The following is a 17983-nucleotide window of genomic DNA, read 5'->3' as shown; positions in this document are numbered from 1 at the left end:
TGCAGTGGGCGGGTCTATGTGGGCTGGCGTTAGAACTCGAGCAAAACGGCTGCCCAGATTCCCTATTCATCCCGAGTCGGGCGGAGTCCATGCGGAGGGGAGCTACAGCACATTTTAGACGTTTTAGTGGCTAGATTTAGCTTTAAACGCTTTGAAGAGCAGGTTTATTCACTCCGTTTAATCCTGCCCGAGATGACAACGACGACCACTTTTCAAGGGATGGACCCTAGCGCGAAAAATAGCTCCAGGTAAATAAAAAAAACGAAGCAAACAAAAGAAAAATGAAGGATTGTGGTCAGATTGGAGACTGGACTCATGCAGATGATTTATTAGAGAAAGATGTTTTTAATCCATCATCTGATTAGATTTGATGCAAATACAGGATGTGTTTCAGTTTATCGAAATGACAAACGGAAAAACGGCTCTTTTAAGAAGGTAACTGTGACCAAAACGCGGATATTTTTTTTATTTTAATCCTACTAGATTCAGGATTCAACCTTTCTTTCTTTCTATCCTTCTTTCTTTCTTTATTTCTTTATTTACACACACGGTAATACAGATGCACGCAAAATGTTGGACTATTAGACATTTATCTCATCAGTGACTGGAGATCTGCTCAGTATCCACCCTGTTAGCACACGGAGACGGATTTTTTTTGCAAATATAATTAAAATATTGAGTTTAAATTCAATAAACAAATAGTTTTTTTGGTTTTTTACGCCGTGCGCGAGCTCAGTTCAGCTGGCTAACGTTAGCTAAAGAAATCTCCCTGGCAACCGGCCACTTCTCGTTTCATCTCGCCTCACTCAGGCTAGCTAATGTTGGTTTCTTTTAATCATTTTGTCCAAAAAAAACGACGAAAAATGCCCTAATTGTGATCTAATCTACATTATTTTCACATTTCAGACGAAGAAAATATCACACGCCACATTTTCTGATGTTTTTACTTCTAAATAACTCCATCTTTGAGGCCTTCGTGTTCTCCTTTTATGGGTTTCTCTAACGTTCATGCTAATTTTTTTTCTTTTTTTACATTTTTTTTCCACTTATGACAAATTATTCGACTTATTCAAGAAATAAGGTCGTTTTACAAACTGAATTTGATATCTAATATCTAGCATAACTTTCTTCATATAACTCAGGAGCTTTTCTATTAGAAATAATGCCTTGGAAATGTCTAATCTTTATCTCTAGCTTATATAATTATCTATTTAGTTATTTATTTTGTGTTTTATACATTTATATTCATATAGGATCTGAGTTTAAAGCTTTAAACTTTCATTTTGGTCTTCTTCGAGCTAGCAGACTTGAAGAATCACCTCAGCATCTTTGATGCAACATGTTGATTTACAGATCTGACTTGTGTCATCAAAAAAATATACATTTGTGATCCATTTAATCTTTAAATTAATCTTTTGTAACTTAAAACTAATACAGTGCGATGGTCGTACACAGGAATGTGGTGAGGTTGTAACCCAAAAACAAAGTTAGATGTATTTTTTTTGTCTATGGATTAAATATTCCACCCTCAATCCGAGTTAAATCCGGGTTCAATCCGGTTTCGATCCGGTTTATGACTGGAGTATAACACAGTAAAACATGTTTTATTAGTGTCTCCACTTCTGTCGCTGGAAAATATTCTCTGCTCGCAGTTGGGTGGGGTCTCATGGGGAAAAAATTAACCTCTTCTGCTGAAAGTTAAAGCTTCATCTGAGCAGGAAGGTGAAGCCGAGCGAGTTCACGTGACGGTTAAGACGCTGTACGACACGTTAAACAGTTCAAACTGTAAATCTGCGCACGTGAATGGACTTTGTTGTATTTCCCAAATAAGGGAGGCTGTGAAATGCTTTAGATCAGAACAGCTGTGTGTGTGTGTGTGTGTGTGTGTGTGTGTCAGCTGGCGAGGACTTTATAAAGCAGTCCACTAAAGCGTCAGCTATTTCTATTATTGCTGGACTAGTTAGCTGGTTATACTCGATACACGAATACACTGCAGTACAATGATGCATACCATCATTGGTATGTCGGAATGCTGGATTCCGATTGGTCGGATTGATTAATTTTCTATAACAGCATCTCTTAGAGTAGTGCAGCTGCAAATCACAGGTTTATATTAATGCGCTCGTTTGAATATACATTATCGTTTCTATACTAGCATTAACTGATTTTTAATAAATGTGTAATTGTTGATAGGGTGACGTTTTCTGTAAGGAGATGTTTATTTAACGTTTACGGAAAGAGTCTCCAGTGTCAGCACTTTGTAACAGTCAGAAGTAAAGCTGTAACGTTACGTTTTCCGACATCTTCAGGACAGAGGAGTTTACGCTTTGTGGTTTCTCGGTAACGTTACGAGCTTCGTTTTTTTGTTTTTGTTTTTTTATCTTAACTTCAAGAGAGAGAAAAAAGACACACTGTTGAGAGAACGACTGTTTATAGCTGCTATAACGTAAGTGAGGATCTGACTTGTTTCACAGATATTCCACAGCGTTAAATGTAACTATAAAGAGATTAAAAAAAAAAGTACAATGTGTAATTCTTTAATAAATTAATAGTGTTTGCTGTAGTATAAGAAGGAATAAAACACTTCAGGATCTGGTGATGTAGGAAAGTAATAACTCAGAGGTGGTATCAGTAACTTCACTTCATCACACCACACCATCGTGTTTTATTCTTTGCATAAAACCGGACATTTTATTGTTTTCTTGAAAAACCAGCGTTATGATACACTTTTCTGAGCATCGTATTGTTGTAAGTATTGCTTTTTATACCTGCTTTGTTATTCAGCTGTAACACGCAACTTGTATGTTTTTATAATAACACTGTGCGCAAAATTTAAATAGCTATCAGTAGCTATCTGTTAGCTATGTATGTGTGTTTACAGTTGTTTAAATAAGAACATTTTGTTATCCAACACTCTGTGCTCGTAAATATAGATGGATTGTAATCATAAATTTTTTATTGCGTAATTTCTAAGTAGCGGATCATCGCCTTTTTGTTTGCTGTGTTCAAATGAGGTTGCTTTTACGGAAAAAAAACTATATGAACGAAAGTCTAAATTTTAAAGTGTTGTAATGTTGAAGTCCCTTTAATATAACGTAACTCATGGAATTACAGTTAGCGGACGATGCTTAATGGTTAATATTCGCCAACACGTCTGAGGGAAATGCTGATATTTCGGTCAGTTTTATTAGATACGAAACAATGTTGAAATGATCAAAATGAGCTAGCTAGCTGTCTAAGCTATGTAAGTCATTTAGTAGTTTTTCTACTTACAGTAACATCTCTCAGTGCAACTCTAACTTATTTTATTTGATGTTTAATTTTATAAAGTGATGTCAGCTAACCACCAAGCTAGCTATTTAGCTACGTATGTTTACCAGTGACAACCCCGTGGTGTCACGCTAACCAGCTAGCTACATTTAAGACCACGTTTTATGAAGCTTTCTCTTTTGGTTCTGCAAATGAACTCCTATGACGACATTGTTACTTATTAGCTAGCTGTTGTTTTATCGAATAAATAATTTAGATGTAGTACATACTGGAAAAAATAAACATTGGATCAAAGTTTTTAACAGTTAGGTCTAATTCCTTGAGTTTACTCTTTTAGTTCAGTTCAGAAAAAAAATTTTCTTCTGAATAAGATGACGCAATTTTTTTTTTTTTACTTTGTTCCAAGGTTTCAAGAAATTTTTTAACGCAATCATCATGTGAGTTTTTCGAAGAATGGATTAAAGCATTTTGAGATTCGTGTTTAAAATTGAACAGATTTCTAATTATAATGTAAATATTTTTAAAGTTTGTGATTTGAGACACACGGGTCTCCAACGGGTACTCCGTTCCACTCCCACAGAGAACGCAAATCAATCGAGGCGTCATGCACTTGATTCGGATTTCGACATATAATCGATTAGAGGTTCTGCGCAAACTAAACACTTCAATCAGAAGCCGAGTGTGTGGATTGAGACACGGCCCCGACTTCCTCCTTCTCTCATCGCTGAGGTGAATCGAACGTTCGATTGGTCGTCAAGGCTGCAGCGATCCCCGAGGGTGCTGTTCGGATAGATGAAAATCATCTGACACAGGAATCTCCATTTGGTGTGGCTCGGGTCAGCTGTAGGGTGTGTGTGTGTGTGTGTGTGTGTGTGTGTGTGTGTGTGAGAGAGAGAGAGAGAGAAAGACAGACAGACAGAAGGGCTCGGGTAGTAGAGGCCCTCCCAGCTTATGTTAACTGTCCCCTGCAGTGGTCAGTCTGGTAACTGTTGGGTGTGTGTGTATGTGTGTGTGTGCGTGTGTGTGTATGTGTGTGTGTGTGTGTGTGTGTGTGTGTAGACACCCTCCCTTGAGTCCAGTATTAACTCCGTTAAATCTTTTTTGATGATGCTCGCCGGCGTCCCCTGCAGCTGTTTCATTCCCGTAATGTCAGCACGACCACAAATGTGAGACGGCGCCCCGTTTTCTCCATTTGCGTGTGTGTGTGTGTGTGTGTGTGTGTGTGTGTGTGTGTGTGTGTACGCGTGCACTGATTTTAAAGGAACAGGCCAAGAAATGAAACGATTTTTCCCTTTACAAATGTAGCTCCTCAGCCAATACACTGACTATCTGAAGTTTCCTTTTAAGGGACGGACTTTAACTCTCGTGAGCACGTAAATGTATAGACACATAGATGGAGGTACAAACACTTGGCTACCACATACACACAGATTTCTTTCACACAGGTGCGACTGTAACTGCACAGAATCAATTTATGACAATATCATCACTCTTCAGCCCTTTGTAATAATTACTGTAATAAGGTAAAAATTCACAGTTAGAGGATATTTACAGTTACGTTTATGGCATTTGGCAGACGCCTTTAACCAGAGCGACTTACAATTATCATGTTAATACAGCAGTTTAGGGTTCAGGGTCTTGCTTAAAGGCCCAGCAATGGCGGCTTGGCGGATTTGAACTTATGACCTATAGATATAAGATAGTTGTGAGTGGTGTGTACAGTCCCATTATAAATCCATGCGTTATTTGCCAGAGATAGATAGAGATGTGTTGATAATTAGCAGAATATTACAGCTCAGTATCCTGGTTTGGTTGCCCGGATACTTAATTGTCGAGGCTGAAAAGCTAGGTAAGGATGTAATAATGGATGTCCAGCTTGTTACCTAGTTTCAAAGGAATTGAACGAGTTATGATCATTGCCTTGTCCACAGGAAGCTCAGCTACAAGCTGTAGTGTTTTCTGTTCACATCACACATAACAGATATTATTCGTGTTTAACTAGCATCGTTAATTTTCTCTCAATATGTGACCATGTGCAGTAAGCAGGAGAGTTATATAACGGTTTTGTGTTGCACTTTATTTTGATTGCTGTCATGAATTTCCTTCATATATTTTGTTCCTGGTTCACCTGTCTCTGCCCCCGTCATGTCATTGGTCTGTTACCTTATTGTGTTCACCTGTGTATATTAGCCCCTGGTTAGTTTGTCTATTTATAACCTCTTGTGTCTTTGTTCAGGTTCAATTCATTTCAATTTTGTTTGTATAGTGCTTTTAACAATGGACACTGTCACAAAGCAGCTTTACAGAAATATATAAATATATAAATTTATCTCCAATGAGCAAGACAGAGGCGACGGTGGCAAGGAAAAACTCCCTGAGACTTCATGAGGAAGAAACCTCAAGAGGAACCAGACTCAGAAGGGAGCCCATCTTCATCTGTGCGATTATAAATAATTCCCTTCTGTAACTGTGTACTACATGGACAAATAGTGCAGTTGTGTTCATTGCTTTCGTTGTGTTTCTGCACCTTGTGTTTTCATGTTTCTCTTTGTTTTTGAACCCTGCATGTTTATTTAACTTACGATTTTTGGATTTGGCGTAAGAAATATTACACCCAGCGTCCTCACTTGCGTCCTGACTCCCATGTCCACACATCCCCCTCAGTTTCATTAGCGTTTCCACGTACCTGCGAGTTCCTGATTCTGAAAAGATCGTCATCCATTCACGCTATTTAGTCTACCGAGTAAAAATTGTTCTGCCATCAACCCGATCGCCTCAGCCGATGTGTGTAGTGCAGCGGGCTGTGAGATTCAAGCATCGATGTGCACCACACCAGCATGAAGCATGTTTAAACATATCTACATACCAAATGAAAACATCTGCTTTGCAAAAGTCAGTAAGGAGTAGAGTTTATTTTCTTTTTCTGGTTGTTGAACCTACAAACTACGAATAAAGAATAATTGAATAATAATAATAGCCCAGACCCAAAATCGGTCCGTCCAGAGTTCCTGGGCAATTTGGAATGCAAGATAAGACTGCTGCAGTGAAGAGTAACTGCATTAGTAACATATAAACGTATAATTCTGACTCAAACTCATCGTGTTTATTTTCCCTCCGCAGGGTTCTGCGGCCTCCCGGCGGAAACTCCAACATTTGCTTCGGCACAGATGAGGAAAGGCCGGCGCGCAAGAACAGAATGGCCTCCAACATCTTCGCTGAGCCCGAGGACCCCCATGCCCATCGGAGGAACAACCCACCTGGTATACACACACACACACTCACACACACTCAGCCACTCTGTCTCCTAGACATGTTATCAACCCATCTTTGTTTGTTTTCTCCTCTTTTACCAGAGATCATGTGATACTGTGACGTAGACCCCCGCTTATTAGAAACCTCTTTCTCTTTTTAATCAGTCGTAGTGTGTAAAGTTCATTTCTACGCCGTCAAATCCACTCAGTCCATTCAGAGCAGGAAACTACTTAGAAAGAGCTTTCTCTTTTCAACCGTTTCCTTGTTTTCTCTGTGAAACACTTCGCTCAGGAATGTGAAGGTCATGTGACGGTGGTGTCACATGGCTTCGTGTGTGTGTGTGTGTGTGTGTGTGTGTGTGTGTGTGTCATGGAGCTTGTAAACAGCTTCCTTGAAATTGAGTTGCAGCTGCTGTTATTTAACAAAGTAAAACACGTGTAATCGTTGATGGCGTGAAATTTTTCTGTAAGAGAAGACGTTTATTAACATTAACATTTGTGGAAGGAGTCTCCAGTGTCAGCGCTTTGTAACAGTCAGAGGTAAAGCTTTGACTTTAAGTTTTCCGACATCTGTAGGATTGTGATAACTGGTTTCACGGATATTCCACAACAATAAACCGATAAAACGTACAATGTGTTGTGATTTAATAAATAGAGAAATGTATTTGTTGCCAAATTGCTGTGGTATAAGAGGAATAAAACACTGCAGAACGTGTTTTGCTTTTCCGACTACTACACTCTGTTTATAAACGATTTTTTTTCCTCATCAGAATGGGATTTGAACTTCAACCCCTGAGCTAGTTCCCAGGGTAATAAATGTGGTAATAAATGGGACATCTGATGAAGTGCAAACACCAGTGAAATGAAACCCTTCTCAGGTGTTAAGACAGGAAAACAACACCACGCTAAACCACAGCTTCCTGTTGCCCTGCACTGTAAAACACACAGGGATTAAGGGATTCATCTGCACTTCCTGTCTGCGTCGTCAACCGATTCAGCCACTAGGGTGTGTGTGTGTGTGTGTGTGTGTTGGGGGGACGGGTCGTCATTTCCAGTAGAGATGACCTCATGGTCTGGTCACTCAGCTCCACTTCCTGGTGTGTAAGAGCGCAGAGGTGGATGATGGGAAACACAACACCGTGTGACATCACCTGCAAATTATTCCACACACCATGACTGGGTGCTAACATCAGGTCTGGCACAGATCTGTGTGTGTAATAGATGTTTAATAAGCACTCAGCTGTTTACGTGTGTGTGTGTGTGTGTGTTAGAACTGATGGTGTGATTTTCCAGAGATGTACTTGTCCCTCCTCTCTCTCTCTCTCTCTCTCTCTCTCTCTTTCTCTCTCTCTCTCCTTTGTGTTTAGGTTAAATGTGTTTACGCTGAGTGATCTGTGTGTGTGTGTGTGTGTGTGTGTTTGTGTGGTTAGACAGAGCTGGCACTAATCTGCGGTTCCTCATGAGCCTCGGTTTGGCAGGTGGAGGCAGAGCAGGAAACCTCAGCAGCTTCCAGACACACAGCACACACAGCGGGGGGAAATGAGCAGAGGAAATGATCTGTGTGTGTGTGTGTGTGTGTGTGTGTGTGTGTGTGTGTGTGGACAGAGGACAAAGGCAAACACAGGGTCAGACAGAAAGACAGCAAAAACGATTAGCGTACAAAGAAAGGTATAAATGAAAGCAAGACTGAGAGACAGAAAGAGAGGGAGAGAGACTAGTAGGGATAAAGAGAGAGAAGGATGGAAACAGAAGAAGAAGAAGAGGGCAAGATGGACAGACAATCGGAAAGAGAGAAGTAAGGAAGGAAAAGAGAGAGAGAGAGAAAAAATAAACAGAAAGACAAAAAGAAATATCGAAGCAGGCAGACACAAAGAGAGAGAGAGAGGCAGACAGATATCTATAAAAGTATGAGAGACAGAAAAGCAGATGTAATAACGGAGGGAGGGACATGCAGAAAAAGAGAAAGACATGCAGGCAAAGCTATAAACAGAAACAGTGAGAAAGCAGACAGAAAGAGAGAGAGAGAGAGGGAGACAGAAACACTAACAGGAAGAAGAGGAAAAGAAAAAAGGAGGAAGACAGACAGTAAGAAAGATAGAGACAGACAGGGAATCAAACAAACAGACAGAAAGAATGGAGCAAGATGATAGACAGACCAACAGAAAGAGAGAGAGAAGGTTGAGGCTGAAAGAAAGACAGAATGAAGAAGAAGGAGAAAGAGTGGAGAGAGTGACAGACAGGCAACAGGCAGAAAGAGAGACAGAAAAAAGAGACAGACTAAAAAGGAGAGAAAAGGTTGAGGCTGAAAGACAGACAGGTAGAAAGAAAGACAGAAAGAAGAGAGACAGACTTTACAGTAAATAGAGTAATTTACTTTTTTTATTTTATTTTATTCCATTTTATAGTGTATGTGTAACCCTTATACTTTTGTCCTACACTGTGCATTTTGTCACTTTATTTATTTTTATTTTTATTTTTATTTATTTATTTATTTAAATTCTCCTTTCTTTTCTAGATTGAATACTGTATGTAAACAATCATGCCAATAAAGTACTTTAAATTGAATTTGAATTGAAAACTGACAGACAGGTAGAAAGAGAGACAGAAAGAAAGGAGAGACAGACAGACAGACAGACGTTCAGACAGATAAATAGAAAAAGAGACAGACTAGAAAAGAGAGACGAGGGAGAGAGACAGACTGAAAAAGGGAGAGAAAGGAAGAGAGAGCGACAGAATGGAGAGGCTGCCAGACAGACAGACTGATAAACAGACAGACAGACAGACAGAGAGTGAGACAGATGTGTGACTGATGACACTGGAGCTGATGAAGCTCATGATAATCCTCATGTATGTTTTCACATGCTAATGCAAAACAGGCATAGGCCCTGTGTGTGTGTGTGTGTGTGTGTGTGTGTGTGTTAGCATTATCAGCACACACTCATCTGTGAAGAGTGAGACACAATGGCGTCTCTCAGTGGAACTCCAGTTGAAGTTCATTATCCAGCGGCGCTGCTGTCGTGTGTCAGAGAGCTCTTTGTGGCTTAATCACTGCTTTTCGTGGAAGACGTTCAGCGTGTGTGTGTGTGTGTGTGTGTGTGTGTGTTTGTGTGTGTGTGTGTGTGTGTGTGTGTGTGTGTGTAAAACGCTACGGCTCAGAGCTCAAACACAGATGTCAGGGTGTGTTTTTGGGGGAGGTGTGCACTTGTAGTGCAGCGTTGTCCTCATAAGTGTGGTAGTGTTAGCTGGGTTTAAATAAATACATGCACTTTTATTTATCTCAGAGAGAACAAAAAACAGCTCATCCTTTCATTACATCACATTATTTAACGTATCTGCAACAGTTTGAGCAGCAGTTACTCCCAGAAGTCATCGGTTCATAATTACACACACTATTATCACTGTATTATTCAATAACTCGTCGTTACTATGGTAACGGACAATGGACTTTAAGATCAATCTGAGAGTTTAAGGAGTTAAAGTGTATTTTTGTAAAGAATAAAACACACTGTGTCATGCTGTTATAGGAAAATAATCAATAATGAAGTGGAGTTACTGTTACCACCCTGAAGTTGATTAGTTTCTTATAACAGCATGTGTTACGTTTCTCTTATAACCATAGTGATTTGGCAACATTTACAATTTTTACATTTATTCACAAACAACACATCATACTTTGTATCCGTTTATAGTTACATTTAACATCTGCGAAACAAGTTAGTTCCTGTTATCACTTACACTATAGCAGCTATAAACCAGCCTCTGCCTCCATACAGAAAACGTCACCATCTCAAAGATTATATGCGTTTTTAATCCGTTTATGTGGAGCGTCTGCTGCGAGTGATCTGTTACTATAGAAACCATATCGTATTAGACCGAGCGCATTAATATAAAGCTGTGATTTGCAGCTGCGTTATTGTCAAAGCTGCTGTTAGAAAATGAATCAACACCTTCTGACCAATCACAGTCCAGAATTCAACAGAGCCGTGGTGTAATTGTAAGGTAAAGTTTATAACAAACCCGTGAGCAGGTCCACGGCATTCCACGGTGCAGAGCGATCTCACATAGCGAGTATCGTTTAGTCAGGACAGATTCTGATGACTTAAACACGACTCGCAGCGTCATGAAACCGCACTAAATCTTACCGAGTTAAAACAGTGGAAAATGTGTCTCATTCTTTCCTCACAGAGAGACAGAGAGGAGGGACTGCTAAAGCTCTCTTCATAATGACAGTGCAGAGACAGTGCACTCTCAACGCTCTGGACTCGCTCGGTTGTGTGTAATGCCGTTAAAATCCTCCTTATTAGCCGTCTGAGCTTCCCTCATGCTTTTACAGTCATTATGTACTTTTTAATGATTTGTAGGTTTGACCTGCAATAAAATGCTCATATCTAAGAATAAGAAACCTTTTGGTGTGGGTCACGATGCTGTGATGTGAATTTGTCCAGAATCCTGCTGGGCTGGAACACAGGGCAAGGAGTGATAGTTTAAAATGACCATCATAACACTACTGTACATGTCGTAAAATACAATATCACAGTATATCACATAACTCGGGGACATGTTCAGTTGATTCAACATCAATTTTGCGATACTTTTGGGAATATTCAAGCAGTTAATAATGAAAAGGTTCCAATTTTAATGCCATTTTTAGGCAAAAAGTTTTAAAAAGTACAGTGATAAATGTTTAAAATGTATAATGTTGTTGTTTATACTTCGTCTATCTTTTTGATTGTAGACTTTGAACTGTCTTTGAACCAGTTTGTCATTTGAACCAATTTAATTGTTTTATAAACTGTACAGTTGGTTCATCAAACAGTTGATTAGTTCATAACCCGTATAACAGGTTCATAACTTCTACATCTGGTTAATAACGCAGATGATTGTTTCGTAACCTGTGCAATTAGTTAATAACCTATATGATTAGTTTATAACCCATACATTTGGTTATAACCTCTATGGTTATTTTATAGCTCATGCAGTTATTTCATAATCCAATCAATTAGATCATAATCCAGTCATTTAGTTCATAACCTGTACAGTTTGTTCATTACATCTGTACTTGGTTAATAAACCAGATGATTGCTTCATAATCCATTCGACTGGTTCATAACGTGTACGTTTATTTCAGAAACCCATATGATTGAATCATAAACCATATAATTGTTTCATAATTAGTACAGTTGGTTCATAACCTTTACGACTGGTTCATAACCCCTAAAATTAATACATGAGTTACTGGATTGGTTCATAACTCATCCAGCTGGTCTAGTTACCTGCCCAGTTGGTTCATAACCTCTACATAAAACTGATTAATTTATAATACGACTAATAATTTAATAACCCACCCATTTGGACTGCAACCCACCTGACCCGTTCATCTCTTCACATACCTTAGGTCATAGCTTGCTGAACTTCACTGAAGTTCTTAAGTTCATGTACAATCCAAAAATTAACCATATCTTGCGACTAGTGTATACTCGACTACCTGCACGTCAATTAATGTCACTTTTTAAAAAACTACTAAAATGACTAAATAATGTTACAGTACTGCAGCAATACTGATGTCCTCCAAAACCTCCTGTCCACCTCATCATGACCTCAAAGACAGAAATGTGCCTGTGTGAATATTAATGATGCTAATGCAGTCCTCTCCTGTGCTTTTAAGATTTAATTATTAATGTCAGCTTTCATCATGCCCGCCTTGACTCATGCCGCAGTTAGGAGTCTATCATTTGTAAGTCTGCTTTGGGTCCAAACTGTGTTTAGGTTGTATTTCTATGACAAAACGGATTTTTGATGAGTGTGTCATTGTGTTATTGTGGAAAATATATATATATATATATATATATATATATATATATGTAAGAACTTTCATACACTGATGTTTTGTAAAATAGCCATATGAGAAGTTTGTCCAGTAGAGTCAGGTTTACTTCTAACCAGAGATCTTGGTCAAAGGTAAAAGGAGTAGTCGTACACCAGCACTCGTGACTCGTGACTCCACTCCTGACCCACATGGGAGCCCTTCAGCCTGGAAGTGGAAATGAGCTGCAGGAATATTAACCCTGCTAATGCAGTCCTCTTAGACATTTCATTTATTTATTTCCGTTTGAAGGACAGGCGTTAACGCAGCTCTTCTAAACTTTGCATACTGATGATGTCATCGATGTTATTGTTGCAGGTGGTGAAGCGAGCGGAGTGCTGTGTGGCGAACACTCCGCCCCACTGAGGCGGTGCCACCAGCCGCCAATCTACCTAAACAACTCTGAACACCCGGGCAAACCCACGGTGAGTACAGAATGGACAGAGAGAGAGAGAGAGAGAGAGAGAGAGAGGGAGAGACATGCAGACAGAGAAAGGCATAAATAGATAGTCCTACGATTGGTTCATAATCTGTACGATTGATTCATAACCCCTATGATTGACTCATAAGTTGTATAATAACCCAAACTTTTGGTTCATAACCTGTGTGTGGTTGGTTGATAATTTGTACAACTGGTTCATAAGTCGTACTATTGATTCATAACCTGTACGACTGGTTTATAACTTGTGATTTCAGTACCCCTACAGTTGGTTCATAATCCGACTGGTTGTCTTATAATCCTAAAGGTCATTGCTGTGGTGTTTTAGAGAGCAGTTATGATACCTGCTGTAGCTGCTCCTCTCTGGAGTTCCTCTCCAAGCTTTCGTCACAGACAGTAACAGTGCATAACTCATGAAGACATGTTTTAACGTGTGCGTACGCAGCTCTTCTCATGTTTAGTCTGTGTGGTGAACTGTAAAACACAAAGTAAGCTTCTATAAGACGAGGGCTAAGAAAGAGCCGGCTTTAATGTTCTGAAGTAGTTTGGCCAGGCCAGTGTTTCTGCCAGGTGGAGGGTTAACAGTGAAAAATTTAGCCTGCAAATTGTGTCGCTTGTCATACAGGACTTAACCAGCTGAGTGAAAACACCCCAGTGATGAGTTGTGCTTATTTCTAAATCCTCTCTTGTTTTTCTCCAGGAGGAAAACCACGAGCAAGTAAATCATGGTGAGTGTTTTTGCCTCATCAAGTTTGTAATCAGTCTTAAATAGCGTTCCCCTCCCTTCCTCTCTCTCACTCTCTCCCTCTCTCTTATTCGCTCCCTTTCTCTCTCTTCCTCTCTCTCTCTTCCTTTCTCTCCCTTCCTCTCTCTCTCTCTCTCCCCCCTTGCTTCCTCTCTCTCTGTCTCTCTCTTCCTCCCTTCCTCTCTCTCTCTCCCTTCCTCCCTCCCTTCCTCTCTCTCTCTCCCTCCCCCTCCCTCTCTCTCTCTCTCTCCCTCCCCCTCCCTCTCTCTCTCTCTTTCACTCCTATTCTCTCTCTCTCTCTCTCTCTTTCTCTGTGTTACGCAGCACATGACGCACATTAAGGGAAATAGTGGCTCTGTTACATGCCCTGTGGAAAACACTGGCTCTTATTCATCAAATCTTTGTATAGTCAAATGTGATTGAGTATAATCTAACCTAGCGAGAATAATCTTACCTAGCGTGAATAATCTAACCTATTGAGTATAATCTAACCTAGCGAGAATAATCTAACCTAGCGTGAATAATCTAACCTAGCGAGAATAATCTAACCTAGCGTGAATAATCTAACCTAGCGTGAATAATCTAACCTATTGAGTATAATCTAACCTAGCGAGAATAATCTAACGTAGCGAGTATAATCTAACCTAGCCAGTATAATCTAAACTAGCGAGTATAATCTATCCTAGTGTGAATAATCTAACCTATCGAGAATAATCTAACCTAGCGTGAATAATCTAACCTAGTGAGTAATTTAAACTAGAGTGAAAAAGCTAAACTAGGGAGAGACAGTTAACATATCGAGAGAAAGCTAACTTAGGGAGCGTGGCCTACTGTAGTAACTCTATAATCAAGTGGTTGGTCATTTACAATCACAGCTATTCATCATGGTGTGAATATTGGTAATGAGAACAAAGGAACATTAATAGGAATAATAAAGGGATGTACTTATTGTGTCCATTTTGCAGAATAAATTGCACACAACTAGCAAGCCTCATTTCTGTGTGAAAAAATAAACTTTTATGATGACACCCTCCAAAAAGAGCCCAGAATCCATCCTGGGTGCAGACCACATGTGAAATTGAAAAGATCACATGTGAAATTGAAAAAAAATGAAAAGAAATGTGTGAATATTTCGAGATGGAGGTGGAGGTGGTGTGTATGTGCAAATTGAGGGCCGTGCTATCATTCAGGCTTCAGTGTACTCACAGGTGCATGTCTGGGGTTCAGAGTTTATCATAGTAGTGGGATTAGAGCCACTAAATTACAGTGTGTGTGTGTGTGTGTGTGTGTGTGTGTGTGTGTGTGTATGTAGATCAGTCAGAGGAAATGGAAGCCCCTGAGGAAGAGCCTCAGCAGCAGCAACAGCAGAAGGAGGAGGAGCAGAAACAGCCCTCTGGTGCCTCCTCTGGCCGAAGAAACCCTCCTGGTGGAAAATCCAGCCTCATTCTGGGCTGAGCGCGCTCACTGAACACTCTCTCTCTCTCTCTCTCTCTCTCTCTCTTTCTTTCTTTTTTTAAAGATTCACTCTCTCTTCACTCTCTCACTCTCATCATGTGAGCCATGGGATGATTTTTTTTTTCTTTTTGTCCACTACCACATGTCTGTATTATTGTTTTTCTATCGCAAAAAAAAGAAAAGAAAATGAAAGAAAAGCTGGTTGGCAGAAGCACTTTATGTAAAAGCTCCATTTCAGCCCATCATGAAGAGCGCAGGCCGTGCAGGGGGGAAGCATGGAAGGCAAAGCAAGGAAAAGATTCGTCGCGCTAAATTTCTAAATACAAATAAAGATTGATATGAATTTCACTGCCTCTGCTGGTGTTTGTGTACTAAAAGAAACCATATCAACATTAAAAAACCTCAACGTTAGTGTATTACATAATCGCCTAATTGCAGTTACACTATATGGCCAAAAGTATGTGCACCCCTGACCAGCACACCCATATGTGCTTGTTGAACATCTCGTTCCAGATATATTCCCCCTGTGTTTGCTGTTATAATAAGCTCCACTCTTCTGGGAAGCTTTCCATCAGATGTTGGAGCGTGGCTGTGGGGATTTGTGTTCATTCAGATACAAGAGCATTAGTGAGATCAGGCGCTGATGTTGGGATGTCGAGGAGGTCTGGGGTTCAGTCGGTGTTCCAGTTCATCCCAAAGGTGTTCAGTGGGGTTGAGGTCAGGGCTCTGTGCAGGACACTCGAGTTCTTCCACTCCAACCTTCACACACCATGTCTTCATGGAGCTCACTTTGTGCACAGGGGCATTGTCATGCTGGAACAGGTTTGGGCCTCTTAGTTCCAGTGAAGGGGAAATTGTAACACTACAGCACACAGAGACATTGTGGCAAGAGTTTGGGGAAGAACCACACATGGGTGTGATGGTCAGGTGTCCACAAACTTTTGGCCATATAGTGTATGTGAGCTGATCATGAATATTTAAATCTGCATCCGCTATAAACAGCCGCTTCCTCAAAAGTCTCCCTTTTTTCTTTCTTGAAAACAAAAAAAAACAAACAAACAAACAAAAAAAAACCACACAGCTTGTCATGTTACCAAGAAACCACAAAGCGTAAATTCCTCTCCTGAAGATTTGCCAGTGTCAGAAACTTAAAGCTTTAAGTCTGAGTGTTACAAACTGCTGACACTAGAGACTCCTTCCATAAATGCTCCAGAAATTATGTTCCTCAGCACACAGTTTGGTGTCACTTCACATCAGGGATGCAGCGATTAACCGATTTCAAGTTTAACCGCGCTTTAAAACGTCACGGTTAATTAATCGTAAAGGCTCCACTACACCGAGTGTTGCATGGAACGGAACTGTTGCAACTTGCACAAAACGAAAAGAAAGTTACACCAGCGGTGCACCAGCTTAAAGTGACGTGCTTATCAGAGACATGGAGGCTACTACATACACTAGAACTTTGGCAGAGGGACCAAACAGCGAAGCTTTATTTCCACCAAAGAAACGCCTGAAGTCGGCAGTTTGGGAGCATTTTGGGTACACCAAGAATGACCAGGGCGTCACTGAAGATGACAGATCACCTGTTTGCAAAACTTGCCATAAAACAGTTGCTGCTAAAGGAGCAAATACATCAAATTTGATGCAGCACCTGCGGGATCACCACCCAGCTTTGCACGCCCAAGTAAAGGTAATACATAATAACTGAGTTAAATTACGTGCCAAGTTACTTAATGAAACATTGAGTTGCTAGGGAATTAAATATAGACGTGTCACTTACAGTCAGTGTCGTAGCGGTGAGAGTTGGGCTTTCAGTGCAACGTAAACAAAGCGGCATGTAACGTTAGTCTATGGAAGACAATGTAGTCCTCTCAAGACCTTCAGCCAGTGAACATTCACCGTCACATACTGTTGCTTCCTACCATCTGTGCTGAGTAAATGTTAGGCTTTATAAGTTAATATGCCAGGTGTAAAACACTAACATAACATCAGGAGCTTGTAGACTTCCAGGACTATACTAATTAAATGCATTTCAGTTATTAATAACACTGCATGAGAGATCTTCTGACTTTCTTTCTATTTTTTTTTACTAAAACTTTAAACAAACAAACCAAAATAATAGAAATGTTTTTTTCAGGCCACATGTAAAATTAGATGAATTATCAAAAAGATTATTAAAATGAATAGGTATGAATGACAGTTGATGACAAACAGTTTAGTTTATTCCCTCATTAGTAACAATTTCCCCTGGGGGATAAATAAAGTTAATATTAGTCTTATATTAATAATAATAATACTTAAATGTTATAGAAACATAATTGTTAATGTAATTAAATATTGACAATCAACTTAAGTCATTACTGCAAGTCCAGTCAAAGTTCATCTTGGTATGAATGATTTATTTTAATTTTTCTTATTCACTTTTAGCTTAAGACTGGTGGTGCTGTAGCTGCAGTTCAACAACCAACTGTTGCAGCATCCTTTGCAAAGTATGTGACCTATGCTCCCGCTTCAAAACAAGCCCAGGATTTGAATAAAGCAGTGGCCTATTTCATCTCCAAATTAATGAATGCATAATAATCGTGAAACCGTGATTTTTCCTCAGACAATATTCGTACCAACAGAATCTATAATTGTTGCATCCCTACTTCACACCAGCATCAGTCAGACATTCATGGTCTAAAGTGTGAAGGTGGAATTGTATATTAGAAGTAATTAAAATGGCCCAATGGCTCGAATTCCACCTCCGTTTGCATGTTCTCCCTGTGCTTTGGGGGTTTCCTCTGGGTACTCTGGTTTCCTCCCTGAGTCCAAAGGCATGTGTTATAGGCTGAATGGCATTTCCAAATTGTCTGTTGTGTGTGTGTGTGTGTGTCTGTGTGTGTGTGCAGTTATGCCCTGTGATGAGTTGGCACCCCATCCAAGGTGTCCCCTGTCGTGTGCCCCGAGTCTCCTGGGAT

At 40.0% G+C, this 17983-nt stretch overlaps 1 protein-coding gene across 1 annotated transcript; it reads left to right on the top strand.

Moving 5' to 3' along the window:
- Positions 1 to 38: 38 nt before the first annotated feature.
- jpt1b (Jupiter microtubule associated homolog 1b) lies at positions 39 to 15371 on the top strand. Its single transcript, XM_026911562.3, has 5 exons — positions 39 to 248; positions 6391 to 6530; positions 12703 to 12809; positions 13524 to 13551; positions 14881 to 15371. The coding sequence occupies exons 1-5, from the start codon at positions 193 to 195 to the stop codon at positions 15021 to 15023; spliced, it is 474 nt and encodes a 157-aa protein (XP_026767363.1). The 5' UTR covers positions 39 to 192; the 3' UTR covers positions 15024 to 15371.
- The last annotated feature ends 2612 nt before the right edge of the window (positions 15372 to 17983 follow it).

This window comes from Pangasianodon hypophthalmus, chromosome 29, assembly GCF_027358585.1.
Source record: "Pangasianodon hypophthalmus isolate fPanHyp1 chromosome 29, fPanHyp1.pri, whole genome shotgun sequence".
Lineage (NCBI taxonomy): Eukaryota > Metazoa > Chordata > Actinopteri > Siluriformes > Pangasiidae > Pangasianodon > Pangasianodon hypophthalmus.
Note: the sequence above shows the minus strand (reverse complement) of the source record. Positions and strands in the feature narration are given on the sequence as shown.

Coding starts and splice junctions, on each gene's coding strand:
- jpt1b (XM_026911562.3), top strand. CDS start 193: ATGACAACGACGACCACTTTTCAAGGGATGGACCCTAGCGCGAAAAAT. Junction 249..6,390: donor AGCGCGAAAAATAGCTCCAG/GTAAATAAAAAA, acceptor TTCCCTCCGCAG/GGTTCTGCGGCCTCCCGGCG. Junction 12,810..13,523: donor AACACCCGGGCAAACCCACG/GTGAGTACAGAA, acceptor GTTTTTCTCCAG/GAGGAAAACCACGAGCAAGT.